This window comes from Carcharodon carcharias, chromosome 2 (assembly GCF_017639515.1).
Source record: "Carcharodon carcharias isolate sCarCar2 chromosome 2, sCarCar2.pri, whole genome shotgun sequence".
In the NCBI taxonomy this organism is placed as follows: Eukaryota; Metazoa; Chordata; class Chondrichthyes; order Lamniformes; family Lamnidae; genus Carcharodon; species Carcharodon carcharias.
This window is the reverse complement of record NC_054468.1, coordinates 104,596,088-104,611,877: the sequence shown is the minus strand read 5'-3', so window position 1 is coordinate 104,611,877 and position 15,790 is coordinate 104,596,088. Positions and strand designations below refer to the sequence as shown.

At 39.7% G+C, this 15,790-nt stretch overlaps 1 protein-coding gene across 7 annotated transcripts in view; it reads left to right on the top strand.

The window, feature by feature from the left end:
- ralgapa2 (Ral GTPase activating protein catalytic subunit alpha 2) overlaps window positions 1–15,790 on the top strand; it is a 554,472-nt gene that overhangs the window by 351,417 nt on the left and 187,265 nt on the right. Inside the window, exon 38 of one of the 7 annotated variants that reach the window (XM_041183016.1) lies at window positions 14,296–14,653. The exons of 4 other annotated variants lie outside the window; for them this stretch is intronic. In XM_041183016.1, coding sequence (XP_041038950.1) covers window positions 14,296–14,337 — 42 coding nt within the window. In that variant the 3' untranslated portion in view covers window positions 14,338–14,653. Of the gene's footprint in view, window positions 1–1,302; window positions 1,432–13,362; window positions 14,654–15,790 lie in introns of those variants that run through there. 2 more of the 7 variants (XM_041183015.1, XM_041183017.1) reach the window with 2 other exon arrangements.

Sequence of the window (15,790 nt, the reverse complement as noted above, 5' to 3'; positions counted from 1 at the left end):
GACCCTGAGGCTTCAAGAAGGCCTGCTGGCATCTTGTGCCAATCAGGCACTTAACAGGCCAGTGACAGGCCTTCTCTCAGGATTGAGGGCCATTGGGTGCCCCAACAAGAGCTGCTGGCCAACCAGAGGCTGGCAGCTTGGGTATGCAGAAGTGTCACCAGGGAATTGGGGCAGCTGTTGGCACTACATCAAGCCAAGGCCCAGCATCAAGGAAAGACCGAGGCATGTGTGAGTGATGGCATGAAGGCGGTTTCAGGGGTTGAGGGGGCCATCAGCATGGGCAAGGGATGGCTTTCAGCCAGACGTGTCCCCCCCCCACCCCCACCAACTCCCAATGCCTTTGGTATCCCTCATTCAATGATTCACCTCCCCATCATTGGGTTAATACTGGCAGCACTGGGGGATGAAGCCCTTAAGAGGGGCATTAATTGACCACTTAAGGGCCTCAATTGGTACCAGGGCCTGCAGGCCTAACACTTGTTGTTCCACCATGGACTTAATCGGGCTAGAGGTGGGAAGGTGGTTCCATTCCACTGCTCTTCTGCCCAGTTAAATGCCCCATCTGCCATGGGGGAGGTCACAAGATTCTGTATAAATTTCTTGATTGATTAAATGGGAGTAAAAGCTTTTGCATTTTTAAGCACATTGAAATATACTTGATGTGCTCTATCTTCAATAGCTGGAGGTTTACTAATGAGAGAGCACAGATTTAAGATGATTGGCAAAAGAGGCAACATGAGGAAAATTTTAATTATGCAACACTGTTAGGATCTGAAATGCATTAACATTATGGATACAGATTCAATAGTAGCCTTCAACGGGGAATTGGATATGTCCCATCCAGAAGACGGGAAGGAAAATATATATCTACATTAACCTAGCCACTTTATAAAATTATTATTTTATTTTAAAAATGGACAAAGACTCTGTCATGCCTGACTAGCCATGACTGGTACTAGAGGAATTTCTAGCCTTCAGAAACCAGCAGGGACCTCTATCTTTAAAGAGGCAATAATGCTCCCTATGACTGCAGAAAATCCAATTCCTAAGAAATGTACCTACACCCTTTACATTTCTAAGGCAGGGCGCTGGCCAGTGAAGACAGTATGTTTGCAAGGACAAAAGGGACCCTGACTCCTTTATTAACACTCAAAATTCCAGACCTGGAAAAATAAATCCTTTATTCAAAACTCAGGAGAAGTGGTGGGAGGCATGTCACATGACATCCCCCAAGCTGCTGGAACCTGTAATATTGCTATGTGGAACTGAACCCAGGCAGTCTGCCATTTTACCATCAAACAGGTAGCAGCAGAAAGAGCTCTGACCAGGTAAATTGCCTAGCCTTAATCTATACTCTGAGCTACTGGAACATCAGAACTCTTCTATCTGGGCCTATAAGACCAATTCATCTCTACGTGTCTTCTTCCACCGGGGAAGTCCTTGCTTCTGGAAAGATGGATTTCCCTGCAACAGTTCCAACCTGCTAACCTCCGAAGGAATACGCCATTGGACTTTTGATTCTGGACTCTGGACTCACGTGAAACCGTAACTCTTATTTTTATTGTAGTCGTGCCCTGTACCTCTTTCTTTCCCTTATCCCTCTTCTATTGTATGAATATAAAAAGAGGCGGATATTGCGAAACCCCTTCCCACGTTTTGTGTGTGTAAAATAAACCAGCTCTCTTATTTTACCTTACCTTGTGTTTGCTGTAGGGTTATTAATAGAAAATTGGATAACTCTAAACTGAAGGGCTGGGGAAACTACACCATCACTTGTAAAGGGGGAAATTGGAAATCAAAAACACATTTCTGTTTATGAACAGGGAGTGAGGAGAAATCAAGGCTGTTTAAATTAATGCCCCTTCTGTCCATAACATAAGTACTTGAAAGAAAAAAAATGGCAGGGATTTGGAGAAAGTGCATGGGATTGGGATTAACTGCTTTGGTTTTGTAAAAGGCCAGCGCAAGCTCTAAACTGAATGGCCTCCATCTGTACTGTACTATTACATGATTCTGTACTTGCAGGAACCCAGAACAAAGTACCTGCACAATGATGCACTATTATTTAAGTATGTCTACAACAATTATAATTATTCTACTTTGGCAAGTGCAGCTGAGGAATTCACAACTACTGGAACAGCAGAGACAGCTGGAATCAGAATGTTCAAACCTCATAAAAGAAAGAATGGCTCTGAAAGGGCAGACAGCTCATTAGGAACTGGGAGAACAGAGGGTGAGGTCATACTTTTGGGCTGTGCAAGTTGATTTGCCATCATACTGGAAAGACAGCAGTGCACAAATTCTTTCCTTTTCAACAAACTCCAGTGCTTATTTGGAATAACTTGCAGATAGCTTTAATATTGAGACCATTTATGCAACCCCCTCAGCTACAGCTTCCTACTTCTCCATACAAGCTCCTGACCACTCTCTGGCCCTAGCTCCCAAAGGCCCCTAGCTGTGCAGCATCTTCTCACTCTGTTCTTTCTCTTCAACAACAACTATTTGCATTCATGTTGAATGTAGTAATACATAACCCAAGGCACTTCACAGGAGCCTTATCAAACAAAATTTGGCACTGAACCCCTTAAGGAGATGACTAAAAGCTTGGTCAAAGAGATGGGTTTTAAGAAATGTCTTAAGGGTGAGAATTTTAAAATTCATCACTTCCCTATTCTCTGAAGTTTGATGACCACCTGCTTTTTCAATACCCTCCTGATCACTCAAATACCTTTTCTAGCTCTTAGGCTTTCTGGCATGGTTACTTGCTCTCTTTGCTTAGGCATTGTCTTCCTCCTTCCTTTCTTAACTGGCACCATTAAGCCCTTCACAAAAAGCTCATCCTTGAGCTGACTTTCTCTCCAACTACCGGCCCATCTTTAATTTCTTGTTCCTCTCTAAAGTCCTTGAATCATTGGCTTGCAGCTTCATGCTCATGTCTCCCACCATTCCCCATCTGAAACCATCAGCCTGCTTTCTGCCCTGTTCACAACACCAAGTCAAAGCCAAGTTTGGGAATGTGCATTTTGTAATATTATAGATAAATGTTGCATTCCTGTGCTACATGCCAAGAATGAGTTCAACTTGCAGTCAAACACCTGAAGGTTTTACTGATGCTTGAATGAACCAATGTATTCAACATATTCATGCCTGCTTTTGGGATTACATAAAATGCAGTCCAGAAAATACACAGCCATTTGAGCTCAATCCTTTAGATGCCCCACTTTTATATCTGCCAACCACTCTTCCAGTGGAATTGCTTTTAAGATTTAAGACTGTCCAAGGCTATTTTATATAAAGGTTATAGATTTTTTTTAACTTGATGATTATAGCTACACAGCTAAATGTGAAAACAATATAAGGTACAATTTTGCATAAATTAGATTTCTAAACTATTTCTCAATCTGTGTGGCTCCAATTGTTGTCCATTGTTCATCCTTAATTTCCTTAAATTTTCTGGCCACTCTAAGCACTGTCACTGCCTTTTGTCCATGGCTGAGTTCAATGACACTGCCTTTTTGTGGTTCTATTTCTACCTTTCCCAATTCTGCAGACAGTGCAGCTCCAACTGTTTCTTCAGTCGTGCATAGTTCCTCAAGGATATACGCTTGGTCTTATGCTGTTGGCAATTTTTCATGTGCCGACACTTGCTGATCACACCTTTTGGCATAGGGTCACCCTTGATATGTGTGCTGAAGGTGCACAGCTCTGCCTCTCCACCACTTCACTCAACACCTTTTATAATGTCAAACTGCTTATCTTGACATTCAGTTATGGATGAGCCAGAATTTGGCTCCACTGCATTCCAAGAAACTGAAGCCATCAGTTTTGGCCCCTGCCAAAATTTCTAATATCTTTTCAGTTGCTCACCCAGGCTGAAGTAAACTGAATACAATCTTAGCATCCTATTTGAGCAGGAACTGATCTTCAAATTTCACTTTTGATCCATCACCAAGACCGCAACATTGCTCACCTCTATCCCAATATCACCTTCACCACCCTTAACAATGTCTTGTCACCTCTAGACCTATTTTTTACCATTGTTTGTTTGTTTTCTTCCTGACGTTCATCTTCTGTAATTCCAACTCACTTAAAATTCAGCTGCCCACACCCTGCCTGCCCATCACTTCTGTCCTCACTATTTGGCACTTGCTCACCATTCCCCAATGCACTGAATTTAAAATATGTTTACTCATCTACAATTGCCTCCATTGCTTCACCCACCTAACCTGTACAATCAAGTCTTTTGACCACAGCCTTTTGCTCCTGCACTTCAAAGTTGATGGCAGACCCTTTAGTGTCTTGGCCCTATCCCTGCTCTCTTAAGCTACTTTCCTAAATCCAGCCAGCTCTCTTTCTCTCTCTGCCTTTAAAAGTCTTCTTAAAATCCATTCCTTCAACTAAGATTTCAGTTATTTCTCCTAATTCTGTATATGGGACATTGAGACTGGTTCTGGGGAAGGTGGGGCCAGTACAAACAGGACAGGTTGCTCTGGGCAGGACCAAGATCAATGTCCCTCGGGTGGGGGGATGTTTGCTAATGCGGTTGGAGAGAGTTTAAACTAGAATGGCAGAGGAATAGGAACCTCAGCAGGGAGACAGAAGGGGGAAACAAGGATAGAAATGAAAGACAGAAAAGTAACAAGCAAAAGTGGAAGGCATAAAAAACAAGGGCAAGAAACAAATGGGGTCATAGTGCAAAATAAAGCTAAGATGACTAACAAGGTTAAAAAGACAAGTGTTAAGGCATTGTATCTTAATGCGCGGAGTATTTGCAATATGGTAGATGAATTAACAGTGCAAATAGATATAAACGGTTATCATATAGTCGCAATTATGGAGGCATGGCTGCAGGGTGATCAAGGATGGGAACTGAACATCCAGGGGTATTCAATATTTCGGAAGGACAGACAAATAGGGAAATGAGGTGGGGTATTGTTAGTAAAGGAGGAAATCAATGCAAGAGTGAGGAAGGATATTGGCTTGGAAAATCATGATTTAGAATCTGTTTGGGTGGAGATAAGAAAACCAAGGGGCAGAAAACGTTGGCGGGGGTTGTCTATAGGCCCCCAAACAGTAACAGAGATGTAAGGGAAGGTATTAAGCAGGAAATTAGAGATTCATGCAATATGGGTACAACTGTAATCATGGGTGACTTTAATCTACATATAGATTGGACAAACTAAACTAGCAATAATACTGTGGAGGAGAATTTCCTGGAGTGTGTACGTGATGGTTTTTTAAACCAATACATTGAGGAACCAACTAGAAAGCAGGCTATCCTAGATTGGGTATTGTGCAATGAGAAAGGATTAATTAACAATCTTGTTCCCTTGGGGAACAGCGACCATAAAATGATGGAATTGTCCATTAATATGGAGTGTGATGAAATTGAATCTGAAACTAGGGTCCTGAACCTAAATAAAGGGAACTATAAGGGTATGAGGCGCGAGTTGGCAGTGATGGATTTGGGAACCTTACTAAAAGGGTTGACGGTGGATAGGTAATGGCTAATATTTAAGGAATGTATGCATGAATTACAAAAATTATTCATTCCTGTCATGAAAGGTGGCTCAACCAGGAATTAAAAAAGAAATTAGGGATAGTATTAGACCTAAAAGAAGAGACATATAAAAATGCCAGAAAAAGCAGCAAGCCTGAGGATTGGGAGCAGTTTAGAATTCGGCAGAAGTGGACAAAAAGATTGACCAAGAAGGGGAAAATGGAGTATGAGAGTAAATGTGCAGGGAACATAAAAATTGACTGCAAAAGCTTCTATAAATATGTGAAGAGAAAACGATTAGTACAGACAAATGTAGGACCCTTACAGTCAGAAACGAGAAATTATAATGGGGAACAAAGAAATGGCAGAAGAATTGAACACATATTTTGGTTCTGTCTACACAAAAAAGGACACAAATAATTTCCCAGAAATGTTAGGGAACCAAGGGTCTAGTAAGAGGGAGGAATTGAAGAAAATCAGTATTAGTAAAAAAAAATGGTGCTAGAGAAATTAAGGGGGTTAAAGGCTGAAAAATCCCCCGGGCCTGATAATCTACATCCCAGAGTACTAATGGAAGTGGCCCTGGAAATATTGGATGCATTGGTGGTCATCTTCCAAAATTCTATAGACTCTGGAGCAGTTCCTACGGATTGGAGGGTGGCAAACGTAACTCCACTATTTAAAAAAAGGAGGGAGAGGAAAAAGAGAATTATCAACCAATTAGCCTAACATCAGTAGTGGGGAAAATGCCAAAATCTATTATAAAAGACGTGGAAACAGAACACTTGGAAAACATTAACGGGATTAGACAAAGTCAGCATTAGGTTTATGAAAAGGAAATCATGCTTCAATAATGTACTGGAGTTTTTTGAGGATGTAACTAGTAGAATGGATAAGGGACAACCAATAAATATGGTGTATTTGGATTTCAAGAAGGCTTTTGATAAGGTTCCATATAAGAGGCTAGTGGGCAAAATTAAAGCATATAGGATCGGGGGTAATGTGGCATGGATCCAGAATTGGTTGACAGACCAGAAACAGAGAGTGGGAATAAATGGGTCTTTTTCTAGATGGCAGGCGGTGACTAGTGGTGCATCGCAAGGATCAGCTATTCCCGATATAGATAAATGACTTGGATGAGGAAACCAAATGCAATATTTCCAAGTTTGTTGATGACACAAAACTGGGCGGGGCTGTGAGGAGGATGCAAGGAGACTTCAGGGTGATTTAGACAAGTTTTGTATGTGAGCAAACACATAGCAGATGCAGTATAACATGGATAAATATGAAATTATATGTTTCGGTGTGAAAAACAGAAAGGCATAGCATCATTTAAATGGTGATATATTGGGAAATGTGGATGTACAAAGGGATCTGGGTAAGCTTGTACACCAGTCAATGTAAGTAAACAGGCAGGTGCAGCAAAAAATTAGGAAGGCAAATGGTATGTTGGCCTTTATTGCAAGAGGATTTGAGTCCAGAAGTAGGGATTTCTTACTGCGGATGCTGGAAATCCAAAACAAAAACAGAATTACCTGGAAAATCTCAGCAGGTCTGGCAGTATCGGCGGAGAAGAAAAGAGTTGACGTTTTAAGTCCTCATGACCTTCAACAGAACTGGGTGAATACAAGGAGACAGGTGAAATATAAGCTGGTTTAAGGTGGGTTTTTATCTCTTTGTTTAATTGACTGCCACTTTTCTTGAAGGAATGCCTACCTTGAAGAAGTTTTGTTCCTCTCTGCGACAAGATTGCCATATCTCTCTTTTGCCTTGTTCACCTTCATGGCTTTCCATTTCTCTCCTGGTGTTTGACAAGGTGTTTACTAAAACCTGCCCGCTTTATCTGCTCCTATCACTGCTTGCTTGTCCCTACAACCACACCACCACCACCACTTCTCTCCCCCCACCCAACTGCACCCCGCCCCCACCTTAAACTAACTTATATTTCACCCCTCTCTTTATATTCACTCAGTTCTGTTGAAGGGTCATGAGGACTCGAAACGTCAACTCTTTTCTTCTGCCTTGGATGCTGCCAGACCTGCTGAGTTTTTCCAGGTAATTCTGTTTTTGTTATGTCTTACTGCAGTTGTACAAGGCCTTGGTGAGACCACACCTGGGGTATTGTGTGCAGTTTTGGTCTCCCTACCTAAGAAGGGATATACTTGCCATGGAGGGAGTGCCGCGAAGGTTCACTAGGCTGATACCGGGGATGGCAGGACTGTCCTATGAGGAAGGATTGGTTTGACTAGGCCTGTAATCACTAGAGTTTAGAAGAATGAGAGGGAATCTGATTGAAATGTGTAAAATTTTTACAGGCATAGACAGATTAGATGTGGGGAGGATGTTTCCCCTGGTTGGGGAGTCTAGAACCAGGGGCGACAGCCTCAGGATACGGGGCAGGCCATTTAGGATTGAGATGAAGAAAATTTTCATCACTGAGGGTGATCATCCTATGGAATTCTCTACCACAGAAGGCTGTGGGTCACTGAGTGTATTCAAGAAAGAAATGGATCATTTTTTGGATATTAGGGACATCAATTGGTATGGAGAGAAAGCGGGAATATGGTGTTGAGATAGAGGATCAGCCATGATCATATTGAATGGTGGAGCAGGATTGAAGGGCCGAATGGCCTACTCATGCCCCTAGCTCCAATGTTTCTTCCTCTCTGAGTACTTAGGGCATTTTTCTATATTAATCAAGAATCATTTGGCACTTCACAAAAGTTCACGCGATCCTATAAAATGATCCATTTATTTTATAAGGTTCACTCAAATCATAAGTTCTACAAGCACTTGTGAACAACCAATTAACTTTTACACTTAAAACTTCCTGCAGTTATAACTAGGATAAAAGCAAAATACTGCGGATGCTGGAAATCTAGAACAAAAACAAAAATACCTGGAAAAACTCAGCAAGTCTGACAGCACCTGTGGCGAGGGATACAGTTGACATTTCGAGTCCATTAACTGTGTTCCTCTCCGCAGATGCTGTCAGACCTGCTGAGATTTTCCAGGTATTTTTGTTTTTGTTGCAGTTATAACTTGATGGCCATTAGCAATTAAATGCAGCTATCCAGTGATATCAGAATTTTTATTTTCAACTGGCATGAGCAAACGACACGTGGCCTTTCCATATAGTGCCATTTCTCTTCCATAACTGAAGAGTCATTGCTATAGATTCTGTCTATATCAATGGTGCTAAAATGCACCTCTGGAAAAATTGGTACAATCTAACCTTTTTGATAATGTTGGAACAATGACAATAACACAGTAATGCTGAATCTTCAATTTACAAACGTTTCCTCCTTTACTTTATGCATTCAGTTATTCACTAACTGTGTTGACATCATGTCGTCTTGTTGGTGCTTTTCAATGCAATGCCTTCAATTCAATGCCTTCATTGCAAGAGGATTTGAGTCCAGAAGTAGGGATGTCTTACTGCAGTTGTACAAGGCCTTGGTGAGACCACACCTGGAGTATTGCGTGCAGTTTTGGTCTCCCTACCTAAGAAGGGATATACTTGCCATAAAGGGAGTGCAGCGAAGGTTCACTAGGCTGATACCGGGGATGGCAGGACTTTCCTACGAGGAGGGATTGGTTCAACTAGGCCTGTAATCACTAGAGTTTAGAAGAATAAGAGGGGATCTTAAGATGCTTCTGAAACCTCAGAGGAAAGCAAAATAATTTTATTTTACTTCATTTAACCTCTTCACAACAAGAGGTATTACCGCTCCAATGCAGAAAGCAAAATGAAACTCCCAATACCGTATTTCCACACTAAAACAAACAATTTACCATCTGCTAACCTTCTGAAGCACAATCTACTACTATGTCTGGTCTTTTTTATTGAAGGCTGAGTTACGGTACAAGTGGCAGGTACCCTCAGTGCTTGTTCAAGGCACAGTTGTTCATCTGTGACCCAAGACACCAAAAGCAAACAATCGATTCAGCCATGGGAACGTCGCAGCTGAATACAGTCTTGTATCCATTTGATGTCCACATTTGCACTTCCAGCAGAAGTAATACCAATCAGAGCAGGAACTTTGGATTATTTTGCTCACCTTGGCAATAAGGATAGCTGTGACTTCCTTGCACTTTCTCCAACCGAGTTCAGCTAACTCAATACACAACAGTAAGCAAAACCGGGGCCCTCCTTGGTTGTATTGTTCAGCTACTTACTGCCATCACTACCTCGGTCTTTGGCAGAGGTGTATAGAATAATCAGATGATAGATTTGATCCATTGGCCACTTTTGCTTTGCCACTATGCTTTATTAATTCCATATAACTTAGCTGCTTTGTTTCATTGCTAAAATAATCTGCTTAGCTGGACAAACAAGATTCAGCAAGATGTGCCAGTGCACAGTACGTTGCTTTAAAAAAAAATCTCTCAACTATCTACCAGTGTCATAGCAGGAACGTCCATTTCTTGTACCATTGTTTATACCCTTAAGCTAGCTGGTAATGCGCAACACTAAAATAAAAGCTCTAAAGAAGAGTCATAAGGACTTGAAAGGTTAACTCTGTTTCTCTTTTCACAGATGCTGCCAGACCTGCTGAGTTTTTCCAGCATTTTCTGTTTTTATTTTCTATTGTGTATGGTAATGTGCAGTATTGTATGGTATGAAGAAATAAGATTAAGAAATTCCTGGATGCTCTTACATTTTGTTCTGAGAGGACATATATCCTTCTCAATATGCAAAGCCCTATTTTCATAAATGTAATATTGGTGTCACACGGGATATTGAGAGCAGTTACTGAGATGCTGGGATGGAGTCGATGATGTTATCAAGTCATACCCAATAGATATCACCGCGTCTGCTTGAATGTTGTTGAAATAAGCAGACAGTAGACATTCAATAATATTTGGATATTAGATTCAAAGTTTAATAAATCATTGAAAAAGAGATTAAAGACTTTTCTTGAAAATATTTAAGACTGAATGCAGACACAGTAACGTTGGAGGAATTGAAGATGATTAAAAATTGGGTGACTTAGAGTACTAGGTTTGATTATTTTGAAATGGAAATCGTGATAAATATTGTATTTGAATATAGACATAAATATTTAGATTTTGAAAAGGAAATCATGATAAATATTCTTGCACGATTATAGGCATAAATATTTAGATATGGAACAACCTTGGGATTAGACAAAAATGATATTAGTTTGGTGACTTAGCATGTAGAACAACTTGCATTTATGTAGCAGCTCTGATGAGGTAAAACATCCCAAGATGCTCCACACGAGAATAATCAGACAAAAATTGACACTAAGCCAAAGAAGGAAACGTTAAAAGAAGTTTGGTCAAAGAGAGAGGTTTTAGGAGTGTTAAAGGAAGTGAGACAAGCATTTAGAGATGGCATTGCAGTGCTTAGGGCAGGGGCAGATGAAGACACAGTTACTGTAGCGCCAAATAAACTTCACTCTAATTCTGTTCAATTGTGGAGCCACATTAGAGCTTTTTAAAATTCTTTCGTGGGATGTGGGTGTCGCAGGCAAGGCCAGCATTTGTTGCCCATCCTTAATTGCCCTTGAACTGAGTGGCTGGCTGGGCCATTTCAGAGGGCAGGTAAGAGTCAACCACATTGCTGTGGATCTGGAGTCTTATATGTAGGCCAGTCCGGTAGATTTCCTTCCCTGAGGAACATTAGTGAACCAGATGGGTTTTTACAGCAGTCAATGATTTCATTACTGAGACTGGTTTTCAATTCTCAATTTTATTAATTGAATTTATATTCCATGGATTTGAACCTGAGCATTAGCTTGGGCGTCTGGATTACTAGTCTAGTGACATTACCACTATGCCACTGCCTCCCGCCTATGGAGGCACTATAAATCCAGGGACCAACACAGGCCATTGAAATAGTGGATAGTAGATTAACAGATGCAGAATTATTTAACTGAATAGAATCCTCTCACTACATCATTTCATCTTGAGAATAATGGAGACCCATAACTCTTAATCTATACACTTTACATTATTTGTTCTGTATTGGATCAAACATTATAACAAGAGGCATTTGACCAGTTTTTGGGAATGGGTCTGCAGGCATAATATGGATTCCAATTAAAAAAAAGATGGTGAGAATTTTTGCTTCCAGATATTGAAGCTCTTTATTTCATTGTAAGCTTTGTGGAAAGTGTTTTTTTTTATAAATAAGTTGCATTCATTAAATGATTAGAAATATCTTTGCCTTGAATAGATTTTCATCCAACATCATTTGTTTTTATTTCTTTCAATTAAATATTTCCATTCAGTGCATCTTCATCATTTTCTCCTTCCAGTCATCTACATTGGATTTTATTCCACCCAAAAGTGGGAGATGCCATTTCTCTAGCAATACCATCATAAAGATTGTTGGGGCTCGAGAATTATTTTCTATGTTGTATTCATAATTATAAATCATATTTTCTATGCTTTCCCAATGTATACCAATTTCTGGCTTCAAAATCTGCATCAAGCCATGTGACAGATGGCCACAACTAAGCCTCTGCTGCATTTTAGTGCATTTTACATCATGCAAGTCCTGCCAAATTCTTTTGGAGATCCAAAAAATTGATGTTCCAGCAGCTTGAGCAATCCAGAAAGCCTGAAGCAACAATAAATTGTGTGGTCAAGGCCAGATAGCGTGCAGAGTAGGCTTTAAACTATTGCTGTCCCCACACCCACTGTAGAAAACTGATGAAGACATCAGGAAATATGAGGGTTACCCAAGATCTGTTCCTCTGGAATCAAGTTGATAATGGCATAGCCATTTCTTTTTGCCCTCAAAAACTGTAGAACTGTCATGCAGACATCCAAGCACTGAAAAATTGATCAATTCTTAACCTCAGTCAAGTTCTCTGCACAAAGCACATAATAATAGAACTGCAGCTGGGTCAGGACACTGCATAATTAACCCAAGTTTGCATAATTAGCCCGTTGCTCCAGGCATCAAAAGTGGAGACTTTTGCATGCCAATGCCCATTTCACACTATTGAGTCTCCTGATGTATGAACCACAAGAATAAAATTCTCTCTTTGGTAAGAATTGGAGTTGAATAACTCAAGACAGTTATAATATATAATTTTACCTTGATATCTGGTAGCAAACGGCATGCAATTTCTAGTTTAAAGTTTTCCTCTCCTTTCAGTTGGTGCTGAGCAAAATTACCCCTTTAAGGCAGATCTTACTATTAGAAATGCATGCATATTTATCTAAATAGAGACTGAAAATTATTTAGAGAAGTTTATGATCACCAACAGACCTGATAATGATGTACTGGTAAGGTAGAACACGAAGAGTAACGTTTGCGAGATTGTAGGTCTCTATTCCAGTGCCACAATACCTGAATCTTTTGAATCAGTCCAACATACTTTCCAAGGGACAGTATGGCAGAATAATCACTTACAGGAAGTGAATCTAGATTTGAATTCTATACGAAGAATGAGAGCTCATTTCCAAAGCAGGCAATAGCATTCTGTCCTCAACAATGTCCCTTTAAATTAGCTTAACTAAATAAACAGGATTTCAATAATCTAATATGACCAATTTGAAAACCTTGTCACGCTTTGCTTTTGAGAGAGAGATATTCTCTTTCTTCAGTGGGTTACTCAAAGTAAGACCTGAACACTGGTATAGAGGACATCATAAGATGAGCAGACTGGAGTCCAAATGTGTCTTTGTACTCCCCAAAAAAGACAAAAAACTTTACCCTGTAGTAACTTTTCACAAGCATTTTTACAGCCTAAGTGCTGAGATTTATCCCAGGTCGACACCAAGCTGAAAGGAAGAGACTGGTTAGGAATGATGCATATTGTGCTTCTTATGGACTCTGCCATTTAAATTGCATTTCTTAATCAAATGATTTCCTTTATCAGGTTACAGAATCCATGGAAACAGACATAGTTGTGGACAAGCTTTCAAGCATGCTCCTTATTTGTATAACTGATGTTTGTTGATACATGAGGCACAATGCGTGGACAAATGTTAAACTGAAATGTCTTTTTAAAATTGAGCATGTTAACATCATAGAAGAATTTTCTGATCAAATAGCTTTCACTTTTGTTACAAATGTCTGCCTTTTTTTTGTCCTCTTTCGGTGCTTGGCAACCGTGCACTGATTTGCACATTTTTTTTTGTCTTCATTAATTAAGTGATGCAATTATCATGAACTGCAACACGATCCTGCCTCAAATAAGGCCTTACTCAAGAAGAATAGAAAGTCTGTCAATACAAATAGTTTCCACGCGTCACAGATGTATGGAGGATGCTAAAAACAATGACAGCAAAAGCTGCCTGTAGAATAGGACCAAGAATGTTTTACAGGCTCAGTGCACTAAAAATATCACTAGGGACATACCATGGGTTCCCCGAGACACAGTTCCATTTAGCTTTCAGTTAGTCAAGTGAAATTAATTCTCACCCATTTGGTAACCAGTTTAATGCTTCCACAGTCCTATTTGGCCAATATTGCCAGATTTGTAGAGCAAATGCTGATATCAAATTTGTGTGTCTAAACCTGCAAATGAGTTATCACTATTACATATGCCCCTTTCAGTTCTTCATACAAAAATAGGACCACAAGTGAGCAACTGCAAGTTGTTGCTGCTCAGATAGCAATCTCTTAGGGAAAAAAATTTGTATTTCTGAGAATAAAGTTACGATATTCAGTACTTAAGATAGTTTCTATTTTGGTCACATACCTTACAAAGTATCATTTGTTAAAATAATCAGTTGTATTAGCGTGATTTTCATAGTTGATTCAAAATTTGACTTTTGAAATGTTTTATGATCATTTTCTACATTTATAGCTCATATACATTATTAACATGATGAGACGTATCACAAAATAACCGTTGACCAGGAGCAATATTGTTGTCTACAATTGGCAGGGAGGATTACCATTGTGTGACACACAAGATCTGGGTTCAAATCTATTCTCAACAAAAACAGGATGCAATTTCTTGTACAAGAGAAGGGAATAGGTGTGTGTATGGAGTTGGTTTTGTTCCATTCTGTAATATCAAATGGAGGGAGTTGTCCCTCTATTCTCTTTTGCTATAATTCTGTTGATGCCACATAGTAATGTATTCGTAAGGAAGTCTGAGAATAAGCTGTAACCTCAGAGACTACCTTATAATTTATGAATTAAATATTTATGAATCAAAAGATGCCTGTGAAACTGCTTGGTAGAAAATGCAGAATAGAAATTTGCAAGCTGCAATTGTTTTATTTTAGACACGTGTTCATTTGATCAAAATTTACTTGTTTCAGTCAGGATATTCTGGTCACAACCTGCCAGAATTATATTGACAAGAGCTGCTTGGAAAGACAGCTGTCAGATGCAGATGTTGAACAAAACTGAATTCCTGTTGAAATTTGCTCCCAACTCTAATTAGAGGAATTCCCTGGGTGCAAGAGTTTTTTATTCCTTTTTGTCTGCTTATTCAATGACTGTCGCAGTCATCCGGTAGTAATTGCACAACAGAAGAATAATAGGCGGCATTTATTTGTTCAGTAAGTCCAGGCCCAGATGGAAAAATTTGTGGTTTGAAATGCCGATAATAGTTAGTGGCCTCTCTGCATCATATAAATTTTTCCGCTAGAGTTTTATATTAGTTAAGTCAAACAAAACAACTGTTGCAGCAGTTGCTACTTTTTGGAAAATACTGTATTCCTCTCTCACTTTGTTTCCTCTCTTAGTCCTAAGTTGATTTTAAAGTCAGTGATGCATGTGGGAAAATCTGCACTCTTCTTTGTGTAGTAAAAAATGTATCTAACAGATTTTTCCAAAGGCATAGGTACTCATCACTTTATCTGCTATTTTTCTTTTTCTTTATGTCAGCTGTGACTGTGCATCTGCTACATTGTTGCTTGTATGCCAGGAAATTTCAGTTAAGATAGCATAGTGTTCTCATGTTGGAATATAGCAGGGATTGAAGAAAATAAAGGAAAACAATGCAAAATTATGACATGAACACAAAACCATTTGTTTCAAAACCAGTGAGACTAAGGATGCATTTATACTGCAGCTACCATTCTGAAATCAGTCGCTCCAGTATCAGACAATATCTCATTTGTATTGCCCAGATCAGATTGGAATTCTTCCACCCAGGAGAGAGTTTACAGACTTGCAGAGTCCCCTTCCCAACTTTTTTACACATTGAGAGCACAGACAGGAGCATTTGGACTTTCAAAGCAACTCTGTTTGAAAAGTTAAAAACAAAAAAACTGCGGATGCTGGAAATCCAAAACAAAAACAGAATTACCTGGAAAAACTCAGCAGGTCTGGCAGCATTGGCGGAG